The sequence below is a fragment of the Gallus gallus genome, chromosome 3, assembly GCF_016699485.2.
Source record: "Gallus gallus isolate bGalGal1 chromosome 3, bGalGal1.mat.broiler.GRCg7b, whole genome shotgun sequence".
In the NCBI taxonomy this organism is placed as follows: Eukaryota; Metazoa; Chordata; class Aves; order Galliformes; family Phasianidae; genus Gallus; species Gallus gallus.
The window spans coordinates 98,619,260-98,630,904 of record NC_052534.1 but is presented as its reverse complement, the minus strand read 5'-3'; the positions used below and the strand labels follow the sequence as shown (position 1 = coordinate 98,630,904).

Below are 11,645 nucleotides of genomic sequence, written 5' to 3'. Positions count from 1 at the left end.
AGGGAATTGCCTTCAGTAAGTATGCACTATTCCTTAAGAAACTAGAGCACAGATTATAGCATTCTAGGTACTTAAGAACATAATTGGAGAACACTTAAAAATTATTTCTGTTAGGAAAATAATAATGATTTGCTTAACAAAATTTCAATTATGCCTTCCTTTTTGAATAACAATGTACTTTAGGTTTGGCTTTAAGCAGAACTCTCTATGGTTACAAACCACTATACAGCGTAAGAGCAGTGAGCAGATTACTTGATCATTGTTATTTCTTTGGCATAGCTAGAAGATAAAATAATAAAAGATAAAATAGCCACAGAAATGAAAATAATATTAAAAAGCCAAAAAAAAATCTTAAAAGCACACGAAAAAACCCAATTCAAAAATACATGTTATTAAGGTGTTATGTTTAGGAAAAAAAAGTATTAAAACTTCTTAGTCATATGGAAATCTACTGACTTCTCTTCTGCTCACCAATGTTCAGGTGTTTTCCAAGAGGTGAGGAGGATGTTGCTTAAAAATTTATTAGTTGGAGACTAGGACAATTGTAAATCCAACCTACTGTGTGTTTATTGTTACAGTAGGATGAAAGTTTGTTCTCAGCTTTTTAGAAAGCAAATTGAGAATTTCTAAAAAAAAGTTTTGGAAGTCCTTTTGTCTTTCAGTGAAAATCTTTGAGTGAAAACTAGGCTCTAAAAACCTGATAATCTTTGTGAAAACACAAAAGTTGTGTTGCAGGGTGTGGGGGGCATACAGGAAAAAAAAAATCTAGATCTTGTTTTTGGAACCTGCTAGGGCAGTCAGCTTGGCTTTAAAATTTGAAAGTTCAGTATGTATTTTCTTTTGTGGGAATGGTTGATATATGCAGTTGTAATGTGCTCCTCCAAGAGCTCATCTATATTATTGATATATCTCATTCTCTTATTTTATTTCATTTATTTTATTTTTTGGGGGAATATTATGAGAGAGAGAAAGGTTTGCTACCATGGAGGGAGAGCAGTACACTAAGCTGTATGTTAGATAGCTGTCTTGCCTAAATGCCTTCTCTAGACAGGTTATTTAGGAACAGCCTTTCGGGTGTCATTTATAAATAAATATTCATTTACAAATAAATTCTGGTACCTGGAGTTTTGTTAGTTGTATTGTAGTGTTATTCCTTTTTGCCACAATTGTTATTTTACCTGTATTCTGACATCCCCCCCCCTTTTTTTTTTTTCCTGACAATATTTGGCAGGATGGAATTTTCAAGATGAATCTTTCCCCTGATGGAACTCTTCTAGCAGCCATTCATTTCTCAGGGAAACTAACAATCTGGTCTATTCCATCTCTCAGACAACAAGGAGAATGGGACCAAACGGACCAGGTATGAGGGATATGGGTGTTCAGAAGCTACCAGGATAATCCTCTATAGATTTGTTTGCTGAGGAGATAAGAGAATCTCATTGAACTGTGTTTTAACTATTATTCAGCAGTAATTTTTCTATTGAAACCTGATAACATAAACTTGAATTCATAACATTGTATCTAGTTCTTAAAGTTTAATGAGATATATTGTTAGCACGTGGATAACTGGTACAGGTGGAGTGAACTGCTGTTTTTAAATATGAATGGAGGCCAACATGGGGAACTTGGAATGGTAGAGACCAAATTTTGCTGGAAGTCTTACTGTGTTCATTTTTTTTTCCTTCCTTCTACAAGATAACACTTTAGAATAATTTAACTGCCAGGATGGTGTCAGTAAGTCATGTGTTACAGGAATTATGTTCTAAACTTACAAGATGTGAACTGGTGCTATGTAACCAGTCAAATGGGATCTTTGGTCACTAGGTTTAAATATGATCAGTTACATCCAGTGTCTCCTATGCAGTGTTTATCTCAGATTATTTTAGTGCAAGTGTGTTAGTATTTCTTATTAGAAAATAGTTATAAAATTGAATATTTTCTCCTTAGCACTAAACAGTTGTGTTTTAGTACATCTGTTGATATAATAAATTCACATGTAAAGTCACCATGAAATATTTGCAGTTTCTGACTTTTCTCTGTAATCTCTTTCTGCATGGTAAGCATATGCATAAAGTATTGATTCCATTCAGAATTCAAATACATGTAGGTCACTCCTAAAGCAATACCTCCTACTCATTTCCATGAAAACTACATAAGGTAGAAAGAGCACAGAAAAACTTCTTGATAGAGCAGGTTCTCAGCAACAAAACACTGATTTTCAGCATAGCCTCTGCCATTGGCTATGCATTTTTGTCAGTGGATGCTCAGTCCCTGAAGAGATTTTAGGTCAGGTTGTATGGAGCTCTGATCAACGTGGTCTAGTTGTAGGTGTCCCTCTTCATTGCAGGAGAGTGCAATGAATCTTGGAATAGATGACCTTTAAAGGTCCCTTCAAACTCATATGGTTCTATGAAATGAAGGCAGACTTTTTCCTTTGGGTATTATAATGATAATGAGGTTAATTGAATGGTTTCAAGAAAAATTACAAAAGCAAAGGGCCTAGGACTTTTGACTATGAAAGGTTTAAGCCAATTAAATAGCTGAGTGATAATGGTTGATTGGGTGCTGCTTTTTGTTCTGCCAGCAAGCAGGGAAACTGTTGGATTGGAAACTGGACAGTCTTGTATAGTTTAAGAAGGTCAATAAAGCTGGTGAAGGGTCTGGACCACCGGACTGGAAGTGGAATTGTTCAGTGTTGAGGAGGCTCAGAGGAGCCCTTACAGCTCTGTACAACTACCTGAAAGGAGGTTGTGGCAAGGTGGGAGTTGGCCTCTTCTCCCAGGTAACTAGTGATAGGACTAGAGGGAACTGTCTCAAGCTGTGCCAAGGGAGGCCCAGGTTTGATATTAGGAAGAATTTATTGTCAGAAAGAGTTGTTAGACGTTAGAACAGGTGCTGAGGGAAGTGGTGGAGTCACTACCCTGAAGGTGTTTAAAGAAGATGTTGATGTAATACTTAGGGATGTCGGTTAGTGGGTAATATTGGAGGTAGGTGGACAGTTGGACTAGGTGATCTTATAGGTCTTTTCCAACCTTATGATTCTAAGATTCTGAATTTTGCCAACTATCATTATGTGGTTGGGTCTGGTTAGGCAATTCTGACTGTATTGAGGAAACTAGTAGTCCATTTTTTTCCTCCTCTGTAGCTTTGGAGATACGCTTATTTTAATGAAATTGTAAGTATGCTTTACTATTAGGGAAGGTTTAATTTTTTGTGGGAGCGTTTTCACTGAAAGATGAGTGGGTCAGTGATGGAGTAGATATGCAGATTGTGTGTACAATTGTGTAAACACAATTAAAGATTTACTTGTACATTAACCCTTCCTTTTCTCTCATGTGTATTTCTTTAGCCAGGTTATGATGAAGTCAACCCGGACTGGAAACTTTCTAGTGAAAAAAGAAAGAAAATAAAAGGTATGTGATGCAGTTGACTTATTAGTTTAAATCACTGTGTTGTTAAAAGCATTTATAGTAATATAAAAATTTTTGAAATAGCTTAATTTAACCACGCTTAGAGTAGTTGACAAGATGGTGTGTATGATTTGAATCTGTAGCATGGTATAGCTGAATGATCGTCACAGTGTGGTTTTTAAAATCCGCTCCTAGGAATACTCTCATAGATGTAGCCATGAATAAAAGGATATTTTAGCTAGTATAGGACTTCATTTATTACTAATTGTTACTTCTGTGGAATGCTGAATGCTTAGCAGAAGTCTCAGCTTGTGTCAGAAGCCAGTACTCATACTCAATACAATAGATAATGTATTTTTAGAGACCACAGCCTAAAACAGAATCTTACCTTTACCTTTTCTGTCTATCTGTATATATTCTGTATATCTAATACATCGCAAATGCTAATGTAATTTGAAAAGCCTGCTTCCTTTTCTTTCAGAATTTTGACTTTTACGTCCTTTGTCTGGTTTTGCCTTATGTCAGCCTTCTTTTCCCAAAATTCAATCCATCACATGCAAGCATTTATCTCCTGGGTACTGCATGGCTCTTCCATGAGTGCAGACTGTTACCTGTTCAGGATCCATTTACTGATGCTTGAATGTGTCTTTGTTATTAAAAGCTACCTGTTTCTTTGTGCTGTTTTCTTGGTGATTCAATTTTTGGGTTGAGATCTTCATGGCTAACCAGCTGATTAAGCACCGAAGTAGCAGAAGGGTGTTAAGCTGATCTGTTTCTAAGTGCTGTTTGGGGAAAGGTGGCATTTTTTCAGAGAGATGGGAAATGATAATATGTTAGACAAACTGAGCTAACTCTTTGTGGTGAACATTTTGTCCCAGTGTTCAGTTACCATACAGGTGACGCAGTTTCCCTCCTCCGTTAGGCTATTTTTTTTTTTATCTTGTTGGCACTTTAATATTCTTAATAACTTCATCTTGTGGGCTGTCTCAGGAGTCTTGTTCACAGTTGCCAGTTTTTCTCAAAAGCAGTGAAACCTTTTTTGTTTCATCAATATAATGTTCTTGGTTAGAGAGGCTTGATCAAGGACGTCCTGGGAAATATGAAGGAGACGTTTACCAGATATCTAAGATCTGTCACGTTTTATGCAAGTAAATCAGTTTATTGTGAATTTTTTTCCAATTATATTAAAAAGTAATCAGATTAAATACAAAATTGAGTTGCTCCCCTCCCTCTCCCTGACAGCTTTAGTTAATACAGGATTGGTTTCACTAAACTAGCACGTAAAATACAAATTCAGTGAACCAAGGATGTGTATAAAATAGTAAATGTTTGTTAAATTAGACCATCAGATGATAACTCTTAATAGTTGAAGCAACTTCAGTTATTATCTGGTGTTTAAAATTGCCTTTCCTTATATGATGCTTTCTTATTTCTTTATTTCAGATAAAGAATCCTATTACCCATTGATAGATGTAAATTGGTGGGCAAATAGTTCTGTGATTCTGGCTCGTTGCTCTGGTGCATTGACTGTGTCATCAGTCAAGACATTAAGAAACTTGCTGGGAAAGTCATGTGAGTGGTTTGAGAGTTCTCCTCAGGTCACTTCAGCTCATGATGGAGGATTTCTAAGTCTGGAGGTGAGGAATGCACATAAGCAAATATAAGGAATGCAGTAGAAACTGTTTTCTGTTGTGTATGTTGCATGCATATATATGCTTATTAATAGGAAAAGTGATTCTTCTTTATCTCTAGGCAGGCAATTCTGAACTTCCTGCAATTGAGATGTCTTTATATAAAAAAGTAAATTGCCAAGTAACTTGGCAATTACCCTTACCAAGTAATTGCCAAGTGTCGATGCAAAACTTCTGGAAGTCTGAATCTGAATTAAAGAATCTTGCTTCAGGAAACAGTTTGTGTCAGCTCACTTTTTTTTTTTTTTTTAAACTGCTTTGTTAGTGCATTTGAAGAATACTGCAAGCATCCCTCTCATTTTGAAGCAGATGCTTCTTGCAGAGGTAGTATGTTTAAGAGAAGCAAGGAGCAAATTGAAGTTGACCAAGCCTTGGAAGGGATCTATTTTTTATTCATCTCTAATAGGGTTCTAGACATGAGTAGAACATAACTTTGGTAATGAAGTAGACCAGGAATTTTCTTTGAAAATAAGAAGGCTTACACTGGAATAGATATCAGACATCTTAAAAGTTAAATATTTGTCAAAATAGATGAGTACATACTAAAACTTTTTGTGCATATTTCTGGAAAGTTTTGTTATTTAAGAAATGAAATAGAGCCAGTGACTGGCATATTACAACCTATGGAAGAACAGTTTGAAAATACATCTGCATTGAACAGAAATCCATAATTTGCTTAGCTAATAGTTGAAAACATTGTTACACTCTGCAGTAAGCTGTACAATTATGCTGAGATGAAATATATCTCTGTAGATCTGTACTGTCTGTGGATGGTATAGGACTGAGTGTATCTAGTATAACAATGGACTACTGTTAAGAAGCCTTTGCCCTTGCTTTAGTAAGAAAGTGGTGAAACCTCAAATCTAAAAAACAGACCCAGTTAGGCCTTGTGGAGAGTATTAATCAAGCTGAGAAATAAAGGGTTTAAAAGAGAAGAAATGTTGATTTTGAAATTTGAAGTACTGGAAGTGGATGTGTACTTCATTGTCATGAAGCTATACTAGGTGGAAACTTTCTATTTTACCCTTAAGAATTGTCTTCTCTGCAGTGTGAAATAAAACTAGTTCCAAAAAGATTACGCTTGGAGAGCAGACCTGGTGATGAAGATGAGGGAGAAGATGACTCTGACTCAGATGATGAAAATTCTGCTAAGGATAGATACTTCAGCTACCTGAAGCAAGGCCTATATTTTGTGACAGAAATGGAACGATTTGCTCCTCCACGGAAACGTCCACGTACGATTACAAAGAATTTCCGCCTTGTTAGCTTGAGGTCCACAACTCCAGAGGAACTTTACCAGAGAAAAGTGAGTATAAAAGGGAAGATTCCATCTCTGGTAATAAGCTTTAATTGAACAGTTTTTTAAAAGACTTGCTATGTTAACACTAGACACATATTTCTAAGGGCCTCAGACGGCAATGTACTGTGTTACCTAACATAAGTTAGGTAAAACCAGCATTATAATAATTAAAATAACAGGATGTTTGCTGGTCACCATGTTTCATTAGTGTGGCCAGACTCGTTGCGCAAATGTGAGTTTACAAACAATGGAAGAATGGGTGGATATATTAAACTAAATTAATTTAGCCTGTTATTATCCAGGGAATGGGTAAATTTATACCTTGATATTGCTATTATAGGAATGTTGTTTGACACATGCTATACATACAGAGTAGACCTGTGAGTCACTTTTATCACGGAAGAGATGCTTCTTTATTTTGAAGACTACTCTAGGCAGTACTTTATTTAGGACACTTCAGTTGTTCTAATGGTAAGCCAAAGCTATAGCTAGTTTCCAGGGGGTTTCCAGGGGGTGCTGATGTTGTAGTAATTGCCTAAATAACTTTTCTTTTTTACTGAAAAGTTTGTGTTTTTCTAGAGGTTTCTATCAGATCTGAGTTAGGAGTTTTACATATTCTTATCTTACATGATGTTTGCTTTCCTACCTGTGTAAGCACACCCATAGTAATTATCCCTCTACCTTTTTTAACACAGAGTTAATTTTTGATTGTTTAATGTTGACTTTCATTTTCACGTGTTTGCTTTTTAGATTGATAATGAAGAATATGATGAAGCTCTGTCTTTGGCTCAAACATATGGCCTTGATTCTGATCTTGTGTATCAAAGGCAGTGGAGGAAGTCAGCTGTTAATGTTGCTTCAATTCAAGACTATTTGGTGGGTTTGTTTTTGTGACTTTAGCCTTTTTTTTTTTTTTTTTTTTTTAGAGTGACTGTATAATCTTCGCAGAAATCTCCATTGTGTTCTAATTTATGCAGCATAAATTGGTGGCAGTTCAGAGAGTTGTCCTGTAAGTGTCTATTGGCTGTCATGTGAGAGAGTGATCTTGTTAATTTAACTGAAGGCCTGATTCAGAGACCTTAGAACTTGCTTTTATCTGAAATTAGAAAATATCTCCAGGGAGAAATTTCCATCACTGTGCTTTCTCTGGTGTAGTCTCTTCTCCACATGCAGCATTAGATTGTTTCCTGGCAAAAAAAATAATAACTACAAATATATTGTAGAAAGTTACGTGGAAAGGTTAAGTTGATATTCATAGCAAAGGTGGAATAATGAAACTTGCATTAAATCCAGCCTGTAACTAGAGCTCTTCTGTAGAATTCAACAGTTTTTTTGTTTGTTTGTTTTGGTGTGAGAGAAGAGAATCCAGCAGACAAGCACTGTCAAAACTGCACAGCCTACTGGTGCAGTGGTGTAAAATCTTCCAAGATATCAAGAGAATATATGCTGATTTTAATTTTTTTTCAAGTCATATATTAATTGAAAGGTTAAAATAAGCAACCCTTCTCCATGTGGCATATAATCTCAACCAAAGATTGACCAATAAATCCAATAATATTTTGTGACCTTGCTATTTCCATTCTGTCACAGAATTGCATATGCATTGAATCTGTAATGCCTATACCTTTAGCTCCAAAACATTATATTTTTATAGCATAATTGGCAGAGATACTAATTAGAGAACAGAAGTAGTAATTTCTGTTCTTGTTGCTGCTAAGTCATCTGGCATTTGTGCATTAGCATTGCAAAGAGTCTGAGCTTCATTACGTTAACTGAACAAAGTAAAATTCTTGTACTGATAAACAAAACTGTAGATGACCATTTGTGGGGTATTTTCCTCATCTTTTTTTGGTTCATGCTGACAGTCATCAGATTAACTTGATGTTTTCTAAGAGATAGAAACAAATTAAGAGGCTTTAACATCTCTGGTTTCATTGCTTTGGATTGAAATGGGGGCAGAGTGGCTGGAAGGCTATGTGGAGGAAAAGTATATAGGGTTATTAGTCAACAGCCAGCTGAATATGAGCCAGCAGTGTGTCCAAGAACGCCAGTGACGTCCTGGCTTTATGTAAGAAATAGTGTAGTCAGCAGAACTAGGGAGGTGATAGTTCCTATCGACTTGGCACTGGTGATACTGCACCTCAGGCACTGTGTTAACTGCCCAGGAAAGTGTTGAAGTCATCGTCCCTGGAAATGTTCATGAACAGGATAGATGTGTCACTGAGGGACATGGCTTAGTGGTCGTGGTGTTTGTGGGTAGTTGGTTGTACTAGGTGATCTTAGAGGTCTTTTCCAACGTTAATGATTCTAAGATTCCATGAAACATGTAACAATGGGCCTATGCTCTTGTTCTTGGACAGAGCAAAATTAAGAAGCGTGCGTGGGTTCTTCATGAGTGTTTGGAAAGAGTTCCAGAGAATGTGGATGCTGCGAAGAAGTTGCTTCAGTATGGCTTGAAAGGCACAGACCTGGAGGCTCTTGTGGCCATAGGAAAAGGAGAAGATGGTGGCAGGTTTGGGAAGAGTGTTTTCTTTCTTTTTTTTTTTTTTTTTTTTTTCACTTATTATTGTTTAAATCAACTAATGAAGTAATAAGTAATAATGAAAATTTTGATACGCTAATGCAGAGCATAAGAAGAGTTATAGTGCTGTGAATCAAAGTACTTAATGATGCTTACAAGCTGCCTATTTAGTTTTTACAAAGTACTTCTGTACTGATCCTTTTGTTTTCTCTGGATGTCTGTTATTTTTTTCATCATGGAGAATTACAGTGTCATGATTTTTCTGTGAGGTTCTGTTTTTTCTGCCTCTCCTGGTAGCTGCTGCTGCTCCTACAAGGATGTTTTATTGTGTATCTTAGTTGTAATGATGCTTTGTTATTCATTTGAGGAGGGGAGCAGAGCAAAATACAGGGGGTCAGGAATGCATGCAGAGGTGACTGTCTTTGTCATTCAGTTCCTGGTGGTGGAGTAGGATGTTCTTTCTTTATCTAGTCATCTATTACAATTGTACACTATAGAAATGCTGCCAATTCCGCTGCTACCTGTGGAATTTAGAAGCATTTAACAGTCATCATTGTTGTGTTTATTTATTTATTTTTTTTAAATAGGGTAAGGAAGAGGTGATGCCTTTTGTTGGCTTGTGCTGGATGTCTGCTCCTTAGTGTAGCAGAAGTCAGTATTATAATTTTCAATAGAAGTTGAGATTTTTATTTAAGACTTAAATAGAAAACTCTGTTTATAGACATATTCAATAGTTACTTCTTAAATCTTTTTGTTGTTTTTATCAGTATTGAGTTGGCTGTTGTTTTTGTCTTCCAGATTTATCTTACCAGGGGAAGCAGACATCGGTATTCCCTATGAAAACTTCTTGTCACCAGATGAAGAAACAGATACTAAAAAGGAAAAAGAGGCCAGGAAGCATCAAGAGCTGCTATTATCATTAAACTTCTCAAAGTAAATGCAATGTTAAGCTATGTTTTACTCAGAATTACAAGATTATTACAACTACGTAGTTATAAAAGTGTAACTACTTTCATTTATGTTATTCCTAATAGAAAAGTGGTGGAGATTTTAAATTGGTGTTGTATTGTGTCAAAGTTCTCTGTTTATTAATTTCTCAGTATATTTTAGTTGTTCAGATACGTAACTATTGTCTTCATTTGCATATGATGCAGTGTCAGTTGTAATTCTGAAAGCATCTGTTTTGGAAACAGGCTAACACTGGAACAAAAAGAACTGTGCAGGAGCAGACTGAAGTTGTTAACTTATCTTGATCGCCTTGAAACTTATGAGGTGAGAAACTTGGTAATGGCTTAAGCTCTTTTTGAGTTCCCATTACATAGACAGTCCTGTAACTTTTTTTTTTTGTCACATCATCATATTTTTTTGTTATATGCTGTAGTATTAATGTTTATAGTCTCCTTGAAATATAGCAGTCTCTCACTTGAGAAATGTGAGCTGTTTTCTGTTCAAGCTGCTGTATTTTTCCTGCTTCAAGGTTGCAGATGGCTAGCTTTTAACTTTGAGAGGCTTAGTTGGGCAGCAGCCTGCTTTGAACATACCATGTCCATTTGACAGCAAAGCAGCCTATTTTTTTAGCAGCCTCACTTTTTTAGGAATCCTAGAATCACAGAATGGCCTGGGTTGAAAAGGACCACAATGATCAACTAGTTTCAACCCCCCTGCTATGTGCAGGGTCGCCAACCACTAGACTGGGCTGCCCAGAGCCACATCCAGCCTGGCCTTGAATGCCCCAAGGGAAGGGGGCATCCATAACCTCCCTGGGCAACCTGTTCCAGTGTGTCACCACCCTCTGTGTGAAAAACTTACTCCTAAAATAGGAATAGTCATGTATAGTTGAAACTGTATGTTAGTTGGTATTAAGAGGACTTGGCATTTACACGTGAGTGTGTCATTAAAGTAAAATGTCAGGAGAAATCTGATGCATCTTGAATAATAGAACAATTTGGAGCATAGGAAATAATATACAAAAACATGAGATGTGGAATGTGGTGCAGGATCACTTGTTTTGAAACTACATCAGTCAGTCTAAGTAAGAAGTCAGTCTAACTCAGATTCTCTATCAGATCTCTTTTTTGAGTTACAAAATGAAACTTTTTGGAATGGGAATCTGTATTTTTCTTTTTTTTTTTTTAATGTAACTTTGCAGTTGATAGTACTCTGATTTTTTTTTTTTTTACTACATTCCCTTGTAACTAATGTTGTATAAACTTTAATTAGAATGGAGCAGAGAATTGTCTTAGCTTATCAATCAAAAACGTATATTTTTCTATACTGAGATAAATTAAAATCAATGAAAAAGTAATCGAAAACAAACAAACAAAAAAAGCTAACCTCCACCGTGTTTTTTCTGGGTATAATTTATGTTTATTCCTGGTATGATGCATATATTTTGAATGCTGTTGCAAATCTTGTATAAAATCTGGTCTGTGATTTAATTTTTTTTTTTTGGTAGGAAATCCTTGGTGGTCCTCATTCAGCTGAACAGCACTATGATGGTGAATTCTTCAAGAAGTTCAGAAATCAAAATATTGTGCTTTCAGCGAGAACTTATGCTCGGGTATTAATATTTTGTTAATTTTCTTCATTATTGCTGCTTTTGCTTAGGTGTGTATTTGTTCCATTGAACATAGTTGAATCTCAATGGAAGTTTAAGTGGAAGATTTATTTGATTGTAAATAAGGAAATGCAGGGATGCTGAACAAATTTTCTTTATTGCTGAA

General features: G+C 35.9%; 1 protein-coding gene across 3 annotated transcripts in view; it reads left to right on the top strand.

The window, feature by feature from the left end:
* The window catches only part of NBAS (neuroblastoma amplified sequence), a 161,681-nt gene that overhangs the window by 20,852 nt on the left and 129,184 nt on the right, over positions 1-11,645 (top strand). For all 3 annotated transcript variants that reach the window (XM_015276095.4, XM_046939145.1, XM_046939144.1), the window contains exons 12-20: positions 1,232-1,360; positions 3,350-3,413; positions 4,854-5,047; positions 6,150-6,407; positions 7,152-7,277; positions 8,762-8,913; positions 9,721-9,855; positions 10,116-10,194; positions 11,378-11,482. In XM_015276095.4, coding sequence (XP_015131581.2) covers positions 1,232-1,360; positions 3,350-3,413; positions 4,854-5,047; positions 6,150-6,407; positions 7,152-7,277; positions 8,762-8,913; positions 9,721-9,855; positions 10,116-10,194; positions 11,378-11,482 — 1,242 coding nt within the window. The remainder of the gene's footprint in view (positions 1-1,231; positions 1,361-3,349; positions 3,414-4,853; positions 5,048-6,149; positions 6,408-7,151; positions 7,278-8,761; positions 8,914-9,720; positions 9,856-10,115; positions 10,195-11,377; positions 11,483-11,645) is intronic.